We start from the raw sequence: 15,763 nt of genomic DNA, 5'->3' as shown, positions 1-15,763 counted from the left end.
CCACTATGCCTCGCTGCTTTTTACTGGTGGCTCTAAAACGAACTGATGACAAGAGAACTGCAAGGCAAATAATAATATGGTATTTGTTAAGCACTTACTATGTGCCAAACATTTTACCAAATGCATTCAAGTGTTCTGTTCTCACAAAATATCTGCGTGAAGGAAAGCTGTTGCTCTGATCCTCATGGGGTCTGATGCAGTGCGAACTTGTACAATCACACAGGCTCACGATAATAATAATGACACCAACGATTGTATTTGTTACTTCGTGCCAAGCACTGTACTAAGCATCGGGGTAGATACCATAAAATTAGATTACAGTCCCATATGGGGCTCGCCATCAAAAGGGGAGGGAGAACAGGCATTTTAATCCCATTTAACAGATGAAGAAATGGAGGCACAGAGAATTTAAGTAACATATTCTAGACTGCAACTTGTCCCCTAAAATGAAAGCTCATTTCAGGCAGGGAACACGCCTACCAGCTCTGTTACATTGTATTTACACTCTCTCAAGTGTTTAGTACAGTGCTCTGCCCACTTTACAAGCTCAGTAAATATGACTGACTGATTGATTTGCCCATGTCCACAGAGCAGCCAAGAGGCGGGTTGGGATTTGAACCCAGGTCTCCTGACTCCCAATCTTGGGCCCTTTCCACTCAGTCAACTATATCTATTGAACACTTACTGTGTGCAGAGCACTGTATTAAGCACTTGGGAGAATAAAACAAACACATTCCCTGCCCACGATGAGCTAATAGTCTAGAGGGGCGACAGACATTAATATAAATAAATAAATTACGGATATAATTTCCACAAGGCCATGCTGTGATCCCCTAGTTCCTTAACAATGTTTCAGCCAAAACATAGCATGCAAGTACAAGTTCTGGCAAAACACAATGTGCTTCCAATAAGTGTCATTGGAAGTTCTTCTTTTTGGTATTTGTTAACTGTGTCACACAGCCTCCCCAAAGGGTGAAATCATTCTTCAGAGGACAGTGGACTCACCCTTGCCATGTCAACCAGAAAGTTCTCGAATAATTTCCAAATGTGGTTACTGGTGTAGATTTCCTTCATCTCCACCTCCGTGTCCACATAGCAGTGGTTAACAAAGTTCACGTACGCAATTTTAACCTGCAAGGGTACAACACACGGAAATGACAAATTGAAAATGATCGACAGTAGTCACCTTAATAATAATAATAGGAATAACTGGGGTATTTGTTACCCGCTGACTATGCGTCATGCACTGAATCAAGCACTGGAGAAGAAACAAGATAATCAGATTGGACACCATCCACTACCCACTTACTGTGTATAATAATAATAATAATGTTGGTATTTGTTAAGCGCTTACTATGTCCCGAGCACTGTTCTAAGCACTGGGGTAGATACAGGATAATCAGGTTGTCCCACATGAGGCTCACAGTCTTAATCCGCATTTTAATAATAATAATGTTGGTATTTGTTAAGCACTTTCTATGTGCAGAGCACTGTTCTAAGCACTGGGGGAGATACAGGGTAATCAGGTTGTCCCACATGAGGCTCACAGTCCTAATCCCCATTTTCCAGATGAGGTAACTGCGGCACAGAGAAGTTAAGTGACTTGCCCACAGTCACACAGTGGACAAGCAGCGGAGCCAGAATTCGAACCCATGACCTGACTCCCAAGCCCGTGCCCTTTCCACTGAGCCACTCTGCTTAGTACAGTGTATGTCACGCACTGTAGTAAGTGTTGTCTGCTGTGTGACCTTGGGCAAGTCACTAAGCTTCTCTGGGCCTCAGTCACCTCATTTTTAAATTGGGGGTTAAGACTGTGAGCCCCATGAGGGACAGGGACCGTGCCCAATCCAATTTGCTTGTATCCACCCCAACGCTTAATACAGTGCCAGGTACATAGTAAGCATTTAAAAAACACCACAATTATTATTGTTACCATTATTGGGGAAGAAATAAAATTATCAGGTTGGGCAGAGTCCCTGCCCCACATGGGGCTCACAGTTAAAGTATGAAGGAAGAATGTGTATTTTTTTTAATGGTGTTTGTTAAAGAGCTTATTATGTGCCAGACACTGTTCTAACTGCTGGGGAAAATAGAAGATTATCAGGTTGAACACAGTCCCTGTCCCATGTGGGGCTTCACAGTTCCCTTTTTATAGATGAGGTAACCGAGGCACAAAGAAGTGAAGTGACTGGCCCAAAGTCACGCAACAGGATTAAAACCCAGGCCCTTCTTTCATTCATTCATTCAATCGTATTTACTAAGCGTTTACTGTGTGCAGAGCACTGTACTAAGCGCTTGGAATGTACAAATCGGCTACAGATAGAGACAATCCCTGCCCAACAACAGGCTCACAGTCTAAAAGGGGGAGACAGACAACAGAAAAAAACAAGTAGTCAGGCATCAATACCATCAACATAAATAGAATCATAGATACATACACTTCATTAATAAAACAGAGTAATAAATAATATATATAAATATACACAAGTGCGGAGGGGAAGGGGGTAGAGCAGAGGGAGGGAGTCGGGGCGATGGGGAGGAGGGGCAAAGGGAAAGGGAGGGCTCAATCTGGGAAGGCCTCCTGGAGGAGGTGAATTCTTTTGACTCCTGGCCTCATTCTCTATCCACTAGACCACACTGCTTTTCTAACCGCCACTTTACAGATGAGGGAACTGAGGCTCAGAGAAGTCAAGTGACTCGCTCAAGGTCACCGTGAAGGCAATTTGCAGAAGCAGGATTAGAACCCTGATGCTCACATTCGTACTTACCGTCACACTCATTCATTCAATCATATTTACTGAACGCTTATTGTGTGCAGAGCACGGTACTAAGAGCTTGGAAAGTACAAGACAGCAATGAAGTGAGGCAATCTTTGCTCCTATAGGAACTCTGAGGTGACAAATAAAAGCCGCTTGAGGAGCTTGGAGGCTTTCACTAAAATATATTTCTCCTACCAATGAAATGAACTTAAATCGTTACTTCTGTCTTAGGAAGGGAAATGCTTCCTTTTTTAAGTTCATTTACAGCATTAAGTGCTGTGTGAAAAGCTCTGATATCCACATTTATCATGAGTGGTGAGTGGCAGTTTTACCTCACTCCTGACGTCTTTGTGCTTAATACCATAAAAAAGCACATAAATGAAATTTTAAAAATTAATAAAAAATTCAGATGTGCCTGTCACACAGTAAGCACCTAATATTGTAAAGAAATACTACCATTATTATTAATAGCATATTCTGAGTCAATTTTTTATATTGATGATAACACTTATGCCAGAGTAGAGTGCTTGAACAAGCCTCAAATCTAATGGGAGGTGAATGAGGGGGTGGCGGGTTTGAGGAGCTGACCAGGATCAATAGAGAAGCAGTGTGGCCTGGGAATCAGAGGCTCCTGGGTTCTAATCCTGTCTCCACCACTTGTGTGCTACATAACTTTGTGCAAGTCACTTGACTTCTCTGAGCCTCAGTTCCCTCATCTGTAAAATGGGGATGAAGACCATGAACCCCATGTGGGACACGGACTGTGTTCAACCAGATTAAGGCCCCTTTTCCTCAGCTCCCCCTCCTTTCTGCGTCACCTCGACTCGCTCCCTTTGCTCTCTCCCGCCCCTCCCCGCCCCACAGAACTTATGTATATATGTACATATCTATAATTATATTTATTTATATTTATAAATTCAATAATTCTATTTATTTATATTGATGCCTGTTTACTTGTTTGGAAGTCTGTCTTCCCCATTCTATACTATAAGCTCAGCGTGGGCAGGGATTGTCTCTCTTTATTTCCGAATTGTACTTTCCAAGAGCTTTGTACAGTGCTTTGCACACAGTAAGTGCTCAATAAATACGATTGAATGAATGAACGAATGAATTAGCTTACACCTATCCCAGTGCTTAGTACAGTCCCCGGCACACAGTAAGCACTTAACAAATACCATAAAAAAATCATCTGTTTTCTCTTGTACTAAAACTCTGAGCCCCATGTGGGGCAGGGACTCTGCCCAACCTGCTTATCTTATTTCTTATTTAAAAAAAAAAATTAAAATATCCAATTCTCCAATTACAATTGGCCTTACTGCTGAATGCTTACAATCTTGAGACTTACACTCAAATTGTATTTTTGGTGCTATTTATTAGGCACTTTCTATAAACCAGGCACTGTATTAGGCGTTGGGGTAGATACTAGCAAGTCACGGGGGACCCAATCCATAGCCCTCATGGGCTTCACCTTCTTAATCCCCATTTCAGAGATGAGGGAACGGAGGCACCAAGAAGTGAATTGACCTGCCCCAGATCATACGGCAAAAAAGTGACAGAGCTGGGATTAGAACACAGGAACTTCTGATTCCCAGGCCCGTGCCCTAACCACTAGGCGACACTACTTTCCAAGTGTTTCGTACAGTGCTCTGCACACAATCAGCACTCAATAAATACGACTGAATGAATGAATGCTTCTTCGCTGACCACGATCAGCTTCTCAAACTCGTCTCCCCTCCCTCACCACCCACTGGCCACCAGATTTGAGGCTGTTAATAATAGTGTTGGGTTTTGGTATTTTTTCCAGAATCCACTAAGCCTTTGCTCTTTATCAACCAATTAATCAATTAACCAATGGTATTTATTGAGCACTTACTGTGTGCAGAGTACTGCACAGCATAATTTAAAGAAGCAGCACGGCATAGTGGACAGAACACAGGCCTAGGAGTCAGAAGGACCTGGGTTCTAATCCCGACTCCACAACGTGTCTGCTTTATGAGCTTGGACAAGTCACTTCACTTCTCTGGGCCTCAGTTCCTTCATCTGCCAAATGGGGATGAAGAGCGTGAGCCCCTTGTGGGACAGGGCCTACGTCCAACCTGCTTAACTTGTATCCACCCCAGTGTTAGAATAATGCTTGGCTCATAGAAAGCATTTAAGTCCCATAATCATTATAATTATTAGTATAATTATTAATAAACTTTTGGGAGAACACAATATAACAATGTAGCAGATACAATCTACTAGGCCACAGGCTTTCTCAGGCCCAGAGAGGTTAACGGACTTGCCCAAGGCTGTTCAGCAGGCCGGTCGCAGAGTTGGAACCAGAACCCAACTCTCTTGACACCTGGTTCCAGATCTGCCACTAGGCCAGACTGCCAACTGTCTAAATGAGTTTGGGCTATAATAATAATGATAAATATGGCATTTGTTAAGCGCTTACTATGTGACCAGCACTGTACTAAGCACCGGGGTCGATCTCGCCTATCTGGCTGCCGACCCCTTGCTCACATCCTGCCTCTGGCCTGGAATGCCCTCCCAATCATTCAATCATTCATTCAATCGCATTTCCGACAGACAGTGATTCTCCCCCCTTTCAAAGCTTTATTAATAGTAATGATGGCATTTGTTAAGTGCTTACTATGTGCCAAGCCCTGTTCTAAGCACTGGGATAGATACAAGGTGATCAAGTTGTTCCAAGTGGGGCTCACAGTCTTAATCCCCATTTTCCTGATGAGGTAAGTGAGGCACAGAGAAGTGAAGTGATTTGCCCAAAGTCACACAGCTGACAAGTGGTGGAGCCGGGATTAGAACCCACGACCTCTGATTCCCAAACCCGGGCTCTTTCCACTCAGCCACACTGCTTCTCTTATTGAAGGCCCATCTCCTCCAAGAGGCCTTCCTGATTAAACTCCACTTTCCTCTTCTCCCACTCCCTTCTGCGTCTCCCTGACTCGCTCCCTTTGCTCTCCCCACCCTCAGCCCCACACCACTTACGTCCATATCTGTCATTTATTGATTTCTATTAATGTCTTGTCTCCCCCTCTAACCTGTAAGCTCGCTGTGGATAGGGAATGTGTCTAATTATGTACTCCCCCATGCGCTTTGTACAGTGCTCTGCACACAGTAAGCGCTCAATAAATACAATTGACTGACCGTCTGTGAGGAGCCCCGCGTTCCCCCGCTCACCTCAGGGACGCAGTCTTCATGGGTCACCACTCTGACGATGTCATCGAGCGGCAGGAGGGAGTTGCACTTGATCTCCGTGTACACGTTCTTCCCCTCGGTGCACGCGGCCAGCAGCTCCACCAGGGTGATGTGGTACACCAAGGCCCCGCCCTCGTCCGCCCGGTCTCGCTCGGAGCACATCATTTGGAGGAGGACGGGGAAGGATGCTCTGTCGTTGTAAAATATAAGCACGTCTTCCCCTCCGTTGATCAACTGGAATGATAATAACAATAATCGGAGTATATGTTAAGCACTTACTATGTGCCAGGCACTGGACTAAGCGCTGGGGTGGAGACAAGCAAATTGGGTTGGACACAGTCCCTGTCCCACATAAGGCTCCCCATTTTATGGGAAACTGAGGCCTAGAGAAGTGAAGTGACTTGCCCAAGGGGATGAAAGTCGAGAAGAATGATTATAACTTCAGTATTGTTCAGCCCTTACTGTGGGAAACAGCAGAGTCTAGCAGAAAGAGTTCGGGCCTGGGAGTCGGATAACCTGGGTTCTAATCCCGACTCCACCACTTGCCTGCTGGGTGACCTTGGTCAAGTCATTTCACTTCTCTCAGCCTCAGTTTCCTCAACTGTAAAATGGGGATTCAATACCTTTTCTCCCTCCTACTCAGACTGTGAGCCCCATGTGGGACAGGAACTGTGTCCAACCTAATTAAAAGGTATCTATCCCAGCACTTAGGACAGTGCTTGACATATAATAATAATAATAATTGTGGTATTTGTTAAGCACTTACTATGTGTCAAGCACTGACATAAAAGCTGGTGCGGATACAAGCAAATTGGGTTGGACATAGACATATGGTAAGCAAAATATAACAAATATAACAATAATAATATAAATGATAATAATAATGATAATAAGTGCCAAGCACTGTACTTAAAACAGTGCTTGACACATAGTAAGCACTTAACAAATACCATCATTGCCGCATGGGCTAGTGGATAGGACCATGGGCTTGAGAGTCCGTTCATTCATTCATTCATTCAATCATATTTATTGAGCCCTTACTCTGTGCAAAGCACTGTACTAATCCCTTGGGAGAGTAAACTATAACAAAAAACACACACATTCTTGCCCAAAAGGAGCTTACAGCCTAGAGGGAGAGATAGAACATTAATATAAATAAATAAATAAATGAATAACAGATACATACAGATCTACGTCTCCCCAGAGCAGAGCAAACTATAACAAAAAACAGACCCATTCTTGCCCACAAGGAGCTTACAGCCTAGAGGGAGAGATAGACATTAATATAAATAATAAATAAATAAATAAATAAATAAACAAACAAACAAACAAACAAACAGCTACATACAGATCTCTATCCCCATAGGAGGGAGGAGGATGAATGACGGAGCAAGTAAGAGCGGTGCAGAAGGGAGTGGGAGAAGAGGAGAGGAGGCCTTAGTCAGGGAAGGCGTCTTGGAGGAGATGGGCTTCGATAAGGCTTTGAAGCAGGGGAGAGTTGTTGAATGTTTGACATGAGGAGGTAGGGCATTCCAGGGCAGTGGTAGGATGGGGGTGAGATGTAGGCGGCGAGATAGACGAGATCGAGGTACAGTGAGGAGATTATAATAATGGTGGTATTTGTTAAGTGCTTACTATGTGCAGAGCACTGTTCTAAGCGCTGGGGGAGATACAGGGTAATCAGGTTGTCCCACGTGAGGCTCACAGTTAATCCCCATTTTACAGATGAGGTAACTGAGGCACAGAGAAGTGAAGTGACTTACCCACAGTCACACAGCTGACAAGTGGCAGAGCCGGGAGTCGAACTCATGACCTCTGACTCCGAAGCCCAGGCTCTTTTCCACTGAGCCACGCTGCTTCCCCAGTGTTAGAGGAATGAAGTGTGTGGGTTGGGTTGCAGTAAGTGAGTAGCTAGGTGAGGTAGGATGGGGCAAGGTGATTAAGTGCTTAAAAGCCGACGGTGAGGAGGTTTTGTTTGATGAGGAGGCGGGTGGGCAACCACTGGAGTTTCTTGAGGAGTGGGGAAACACGTTCTGAACGTTTTAGAAAGAAAATGATTCGGGCAGCAGAATGGAGTATTGGCCGGAATGGGGAGAAACAGGAGGCAGGGAGGCCAGTAAAGAGGCTGACACAGTAATCAAGGTGAGATTGGATAAATGCTCGCATTCAGAGAAGCAGTGTGGCTCAGTGGCAAGAGACCGGACTTGGGAATCAGAGCTCATGGGCTCGAATCCCGTCTCTGCCACTTGTCAGCTGTGTGACTGTGGGCAAGTCACTTAACTTCTCTGTGCCTCAATTTCCTCATCTGGAAAATGGGGATTAAGACTGTGAGCCTCACGTGGGACAACCTGATTACCCTGTATCTACCCCAGTGCTTAGAACAGTACTCTGCACATAGTAAGCGCTTAACAAATAGCAACATTATTATTCATGTGGCAGCAGTTGGGACAGAGAGGAAGGGGCGGATTTTGTTGATGACGTGAAGGTAGAACTGACAGGATTCAGTGAAGGTTTGAATATGTGGGTGGAACGAGAGAGAGAGGAGTCAAGAACATCGCCAAGGTTGCGACTCTGTGAGACAGGAAGGATGGTGGTGCCGTCAACAACGATAGGAAAGTGAGCAGGAGGACAGGGTTTGGGTGGGAAGATAAGAAGTTCAATATTAAGTTTGAGGTGATGGGAGGACAACCTAGTAGAGACGTCTTGAAGGCGGGAGGAAACGCAAGACCGCAGAGAGGGAGAGAGAGCAGGGCTGGAGACGTAGATTTGGGTGTCATCAGCACTTGAGGCAGAGGGATGCAACTTCTAATTCTGGCTCGGCCACTTGTCTGCTGTGTGAACTTGGGCAGATCACTTAACTTTTCTGCACCTCAGTTACCTCATCTGTAAAATGGGAATTAAGACTGTGAGCCCCATGTGGGACAGGGACTGTGTCCAGTCTGATGGTTTTGTATCTACCCCGGCGCTTACAACAGTACTTGACACATAGTAAACACTTAACAAATATCATTCTTATGATTATTCAAGATGATCAAGCGGGGCACAGTATCTGTGCCTCATGACACTAAATGTCTAAGTAGGTGGGAGATATTGAATCCCCATTTCCCAGATGAGGAAATAGAAGCACAGATAAGTCAAATGCTTGCCCAAGGTCACACCACAGGCTAATGGCAGAGCCAGGATCGGATCCCAGATGCTCTGACTCTAAGGCCTGGGGACCTTCCTCTAAGCCACAGCGATTCTCCAATCCGGTGAAAATCAAGTGGAAGGAGTTTCTCAGGCCTCCATTATTCTTCCTACTTGACACGGTTTCCATGAAGTGCCGTGGTCCAAATGGATGGGACAAGCAGAATTTGAACAAAGCCAGAGGATGGTCAGGGATGGCAACAAAAACCAGATTCATCGGCAATCCGGACCCGTAGTTGAAATGCTCATTGTCATCCTAATTCAATCAATTAATCAGTGGTGTCTTTTTAGAGAAGCGGCCTGGCATAGTGGCTAGAGCGTGGGCCTGGGAGTCAGGTTGTGGGTTCTAATCTCGGCTCTGCGCTTGCCTGCTGTGTAACCTTAAGCAAGTCACTTCACTTCTCTTTGCCTCAGTTACCTCTTCTGTAAAATGGGGGTGGAGACTGTGAGTCCCACATGGGACAGGGACTGTGTCCAACCTGATTTGTTTACATCCACCCCAGCGCTTAGTACTGTGCTTGCCACATAGTAAGCGTTTAACAAATACTGTAGTAATTATTATTTTTATTATTTATTGAGCGCTTACTGTGTGCAGAGCACTGGACCAAGTGCTTGGGAAAGCACCATACAATAGAGATGGTAGAACCCATCTGTGTCCTCAAGGAGCTTTCAGTTTACTGGGTGTAGGGCACTGCACTGAGCAAATGAAAGAGTACGAGAGTTAGTAGACATGATTCCAGCTCTTCGAAGAGCTTAGCATTGTGTTCTGCACCCAGTAAGTGCTCAATAAAACCCAATTATCTTGTATCCAACCCAGCGCTTAGAACAGTGACTGGAACGTAGTGAACACTTAACAAATGCCATTATTATTATTATAATAAATACCATTGATTGATTACAATTAGTCCAATTATTTACTAGGTATTCCAGAATGGAGGGGCAGGTGCCCAACTCCTGGATAATAAAATCACTCTTTGTTTAGAGGGAGACTGAAACTCTTCTTCTGACAAGGATCACAGCCATTAAGTGTTTAGTACAGAGCTCTGCACACAATAAGTGCTCAAAGTCTACAACTGATCAATTGATTGAGCCATTCTCAAAACTACTTCTCGCCAAGAGAATATAGCACTCCCCTCTATGGTATTTGTTAAACACTCACTATGTGCCAGGCACTGTAATAAACTCTGGAGTGGATACAAGCAAATAATAATAATAACAATGATGGCATTTGTTAAGCACTTACTATGTGCCAAGTAACTGTTCTAAGTGCTGGGGGGATACAAAGTAATCAGGTTGTCCCACGTGGGGCTCACAGTCTTAATCCCCATTTTACAGATGAGGTCACTGAGGCACAGAGAAATGAAGTGACTTGCCCAAAGTCACTCAGCTGACAAGTGGCGAGGCCGGGATTAGAACCCATGACCTCTGACTCCCAAGCCCATGCTTTTTCCACTGAGCCATGCTGCTTCTCGTGGGACAGAGTCCTTGCCCCTTGTGGGGCTCATTTTACTGATGAGGTAACTGAGGCCCAGAGAAGTGAAGCGACTTGCCCAAGGTCACACAGCAGACAAGTGGTGGAGCCGGGATTAGAACCCACCACCTTCTGACTCCCAGGCCTGCGCTCTATCCACTGTACTAGCGTGGCTCAGTGGAAAGAGCCCGGGCTTGGGAGTCCGAGGTCATGGGTTCGAATCCCAACTCTGCCACTTGTCCGCTGTGTGATTGTGGGCAAGTCACAACTTCTCTGAACCTCAGTTCCCTCATCTGTAAAATGGGGATTAAGACTGTGAGCCTCATGTGGGACAACCTGATTCCCCTGTATCTACCCCAGCGCCTAGAACAGTGCACGGCACATAGTAAGCACTTAACAAATACCAACATTATTATTATTATTACTATGCTACCTCTACTGCAAATATCATCTTCATCGATGGTATGTACTGAGGCTTACTATGTGCAGAGCACTGTAGTAAGCGCTTGGGAGAGTGTGACAACCTCATTCCCCTGTATCTACCCCAGAGCTTAGAACAGTGCTCTGCACATAGTAAGCGCTTAACAAATACCAACATTTTTTTTTACAATGCATCAGAGTTGGAAGACACATTCCCTGCCCACAAGGAGCTAACAGTCTAGAAGGGGAGAGAGCAAGTGGCAAAGCAAGAGAATGTACAAAGAATTGCACAAATAATGGTATAGAAAGGTATTTATGTAATGAACTGATAACAATAATTGTGGCATTTGTTAAGCCCTTATTCATTCATTCAATCAATCATATTTATTGAGCGCTCACTGTGTGCAGAGCACTGTACTAAGCACTTGGAAAGTACAATTTGGGAACAGACAGAGATGATCCCTACCCAACCACGGGCTCACAGTCCAGAAGGGGGGAGACAGACAACAAGACAGATCAAGAAGACGGGCATCAGAAGCATCAAAATTATAAAAAGACCTTACTGGGTGCCAGGCACTGTACTAGAACAATAAATGGCTTAATAGACAGAGCTGGGAGTCAGAAGGATCTGGGTTCTAATTCCAGCTCCTTGTCTGCTGTGTGACCTTGGGCAAGGCACTTCACTTCTCCACGCCTTGGTTCCCTCAGCACTTAAATGAGGAATAAAAGTGTGAGCCCCAGGTGGGACAGGGTCCAATCCGATGATCCCGTACCTATCCCGACGCTGAGAACAGTGCTTGGCACAAAGTAAGTGCTTAACAAATACCAGAATTATTATTGCGAATAAAAGGACACACTGCAGGTTACCGGCGGGCCGAAAGGATTCGCGGCCTAAAAGGGGGCCACTGGGCGTACCTCGGTCATGACCATGTCCTGGCACTTCTTGACGTATTTGCCGTCGGCTTTGACGATGGTCTGGAGAAACCTGAGGTACTCCACGTGGCGTCCGTGGGTCTCGATGCAGTGGACGAAGTGCTGGACCACCCTCTCGCTGATTTCATTGCACAGGTGGTAATTGTTGAGGAAGATGTGCAGCATAGTTTCCGCTTCGAGGAGCTAAACCCAGAGGGGAAAAGGCCCCGATCAATCCGGCAAGTTCCATTTCCCAGGCTTTCGTTCACTTGGCATTCATTCAATCAATCGTATTTATTGAGCGCTGACTGTTTGCAGAGCACTGTACTAAGCACTTGGGAGAGTACGATAGGACGACAGAACAGAAATGCTCTTGGGCGAGTCACTTCACTTCTCTGGGCCTCAGTTCCCTCATCTGGAAAATGGGGATTAAGACTGTAAGCCCCACATGGAACAACCTGAATACCTTGTATCTATCCCAGCGCTTAGAACAGTCCTTGGCACATAGTAAGCGCTTAACAAATACCAACATTATTATTACATGCTCTCTAGATTGAGCTATGGAATGTTTCTGTTTGCTGTAAACAGTGTGGCTCAGTGGGTAGAGTCCGGGCTTCGGAGTCAGAGGTCATGGGTTCGACTGCCGGCTCTGCCACTTGTCAGCTGTGTGACTGTGGGCAAGTCACTTAACTTCTCTAGGCCTCGGTTACCTCATCTGTAAAATGGGGATTAATTGTGAGCCTCACGTGGGACAACCTGATTACCCTATCTCTACCCCAGCGCTTAGAACAGTGCTCTGCACAAGGTAAGCCCTTAACAATTACCAACATTATTATTACCCTCCCAGGTGCTTAGAACACAGTCAGTGCTCAATAAATACGACTGAATTGAATGGATATTAGTACATCGTCCTCTCCCAAGCACTTAGTGCAGTGCTCTGCACACAGTAAGCGCTCGATAAATACGACTGAATAATAATTGTGGGATTTGTTAAGCGCTTACTATATGCCAAGCACTGTTCTAAGCACTGGGGTGGATACAGTATAATGAGGTTGTCCCACATGGGGCTAACACTTTTAATCCCCATTGATGAGGTAACTGAGGCACAGAGAAGTTAAGTGACTTGCCCAAGGTCACACAGCAGACAAGCGGCAGAGCTGGGATTAGAACCCACATTCTCTGACTCCCAAGCCCGGGCTCCTTCCACTAAGCCACGCTGCTTCTCTCAACATGAATGAATGACCATTCCCTGTCCACAAGGAACTTAGAGTCTAGAGGGGGAGACAGACAGGAATAGAAATAAATAAATGATGGAGACGGACATAACTGCTGTGGGGTTGAGAGTTGGGGGGGAATAAAGGGAGCAGATCGGGGTAACACAGAAGGGAGGGGGAGAAGTGGAAAGGAGGGCTTAGTCAGGGAAGGCCTCTCGGAGGAGGTGGGCCTTCAATAAGGCTTTGAAATGGAGGAGTCATTGTCTGTCGGATTTGAGGAGGGAGGGCATTCCAGGCCAGAGGCCGGACGTGGGCCAGGGGTCGGCTTCCCCATTGTGGCCCCTGGGTTTTCTTCCAGCCGCTGGGCAGGATAACTGACTTTCTATGACCCCTTTCATAATCTCCCCCATCCTTCCCGTCTCTCAGGCCCGCAATCTCGGTGTCATCCTTGACTCGTCCCTCTCGTTCACCCCACACATCCTATCCGTTACCAAGACCTGCCGGTTTCACCTCTACAATATCGCCAAGATCCGCCCTTTCCTCTCCACCCAAACGGCTACCTTACTGTTACGGGCTCTCGTTATATCCCGGCTAGACTACTGTGTCAGCCTTCTCTCTGACCTCCCTTCCTCCTCTCTCGCCCCGCTCCGGTCTATTCTTCACTCCGCCGCCCGGCTCATCTTCCTGCAGAAACGATCTGGGCATGTCACTCCCCTTCTTAAACAACTCCAGTGGTTGCCTATCGACCTCCGCTCCAAACAAAAACTCCTCACTCTAGGCTTCGAGGCTCTCCATCACCTTGCCCCTTCCTACCTCTCCTCCCTTCTCTCTTTCTACCGCCCACCCCGCACGCTCCGCTCCTCTGCCGCCCACCTCCTCGCCGTCCCTCGGTCTCGCCCATCCCGCCGTCGACCCCCGGGTCACGTCCTCCCGCGGTCCCGGAACGCCCTCCCTCCTCACCTCCGCCGAACTGATTCTCTTTCCCTCTTCAAAACCCTACTTAAAAATCACCTCCTCCAACAGGCGTTCCCAGACTGAGCTCCTCTTCCCCCTCTACTCCCTCTGCCGTCCCCCCTTTACCTCTCCGCAGCTAAAGCCTCATTTTCCCCTTTTCCCTCTGCTCCTCCACCTCTCCCTTCCCATCCCCGCAGCACTGTACTCGTCCGCTCAACTGTATATATTTTCGTTACCCTATTTATTTTGTTAATGAATTGTACATCGCCTTGATTCTATTTAGTTGCCATCGGTTTTTACGAGATGTTCTTCCCCTTGACGCTGTTTAGTGCCATTGTTCTTGTCTGTCCGTCTCCCCCGATTAGACTGTAAGCCCGTCAAACGGCAGGGCCTGTCTCTATCTGTTGCTGACTTGTTCATCCCAAGCGCTTAGTACAGTGCTCTGCACATAGTAAGCGCTCAATAAATACTATTGAATGAATGAATGAATCTCCCCACATCCATCACCATCATCATCATCATCATCAATGGTATTTATTGAGCGCGTCCCATGTGCAGAGCACTATAGTAGCCCTTGTGTACATTTTTATTTGTGGTATTTTTTAAGCACTTCCTACATGCCAGGCACTGTTCTAAGCGCCAGGGTAAATACCAGTTAGGTTGGACACAGTCCCCAGTCCACATGGGGTTTGCAGTATTACTCCCCATTTAACAGATGAGTTAACTGAGGCCCAGATTAGATAAGTGACTTGCCCTAGGTCACAGGGCAGACAGGTGGCAGAGCAGTGATTAGAACTGAGGCCAACTGGGATCAGCCTCAGTTATCTCTTCGGTAAAACAGGGAATAAGACTGCTCCTTCTGCTCTGCCCTACTCCCTGCCCCATATCACTTGTGTATATATGTACATATTCATTATTCTATTTATTTTATTAATGATGTATATATATCTACAATTCTATTTCTTTATATTGATGCTATCAATGCCTGTTCATTTGTTTTGATTTCTGTCTCCCCCCTTCTAGGCTGTGAGCTCGCTGTCGGGCAGGGACTATATTTGTTGCTGAACTGTACTTTCCAAGCATTTACAGAGCTCTGCATGCATTAAGCGCTCAATGAATACTACTGAATGAATGAATGATGAACTGTGAGCCCTATGCTGGACAGGGACTGTGCCCAACCTGATCTGCTTGTATCCTCCCCAGGCTCCCCAGTGCCTGGCCCATTCTAAGCGCTTGAAAAAATACCATAATTATTATGATGATGATGATGATGATGATGATGACTGCACTCGCCTGAGGACTTAATGCAGTACTCTGCCCATGGGAGATGCTCAATGAGTACTCTTAATTGACTGAATACTAGGTTCTCTTTCTAGGAAAAAATAGAGATCACAGGAGAAGCAGCGTGGCTCAGTGGAAAGAGCACGGGCTTTGGAGTCAGGGCTCATGAGTTCGAATCCCAGCTCTGCCACTTGTCGGCTGTGTGACTGTGGGCAAGTCACTTAACTTCTCCGTGCCTCAGTTCCCTCATCTGTAAAATGGGGATTAAGACTGTGAGCCCCACGTGGGACAACCTGATTCCCCTATGTCTATCCCAGCGCTTAGAACAGTGCTCGGCACATAGTAAGCGCTTAACAAATACC

The 15,763-nt window shown here is 46.1% G+C and overlaps 1 protein-coding gene across 1 annotated transcript in view; it reads right to left on the bottom strand.

Moving 5' to 3' along the window:
- Positions 1-15,763, bottom strand: part of ITPR2 (inositol 1,4,5-trisphosphate receptor type 2) — a 428,831-nt gene that overhangs the window by 212,687 nt on the left and 200,381 nt on the right. Inside the window, exons 30-32 of the mRNA XM_029057432.2 lie at positions 11,956-12,156; positions 5,946-6,197; positions 1,006-1,131 (exon numbers count right to left, since the gene is read on the bottom strand). Of these exons, the coding sequence (XP_028913265.1) occupies positions 1,006-1,131; positions 5,946-6,197; positions 11,956-12,156 (579 nt within the window). The remainder of the gene's footprint in view (positions 1-1,005; positions 1,132-5,945; positions 6,198-11,955; positions 12,157-15,763) is intronic.

This window comes from Ornithorhynchus anatinus, chromosome 2 (assembly GCF_004115215.2).
Source record: "Ornithorhynchus anatinus isolate Pmale09 chromosome 2, mOrnAna1.pri.v4, whole genome shotgun sequence".
Lineage (NCBI taxonomy): Eukaryota > Metazoa > Chordata > Mammalia > Monotremata > Ornithorhynchidae > Ornithorhynchus > Ornithorhynchus anatinus.
Note: the sequence above shows the minus strand (reverse complement) of the source record. Positions and strands in the feature narration are given on the sequence as shown.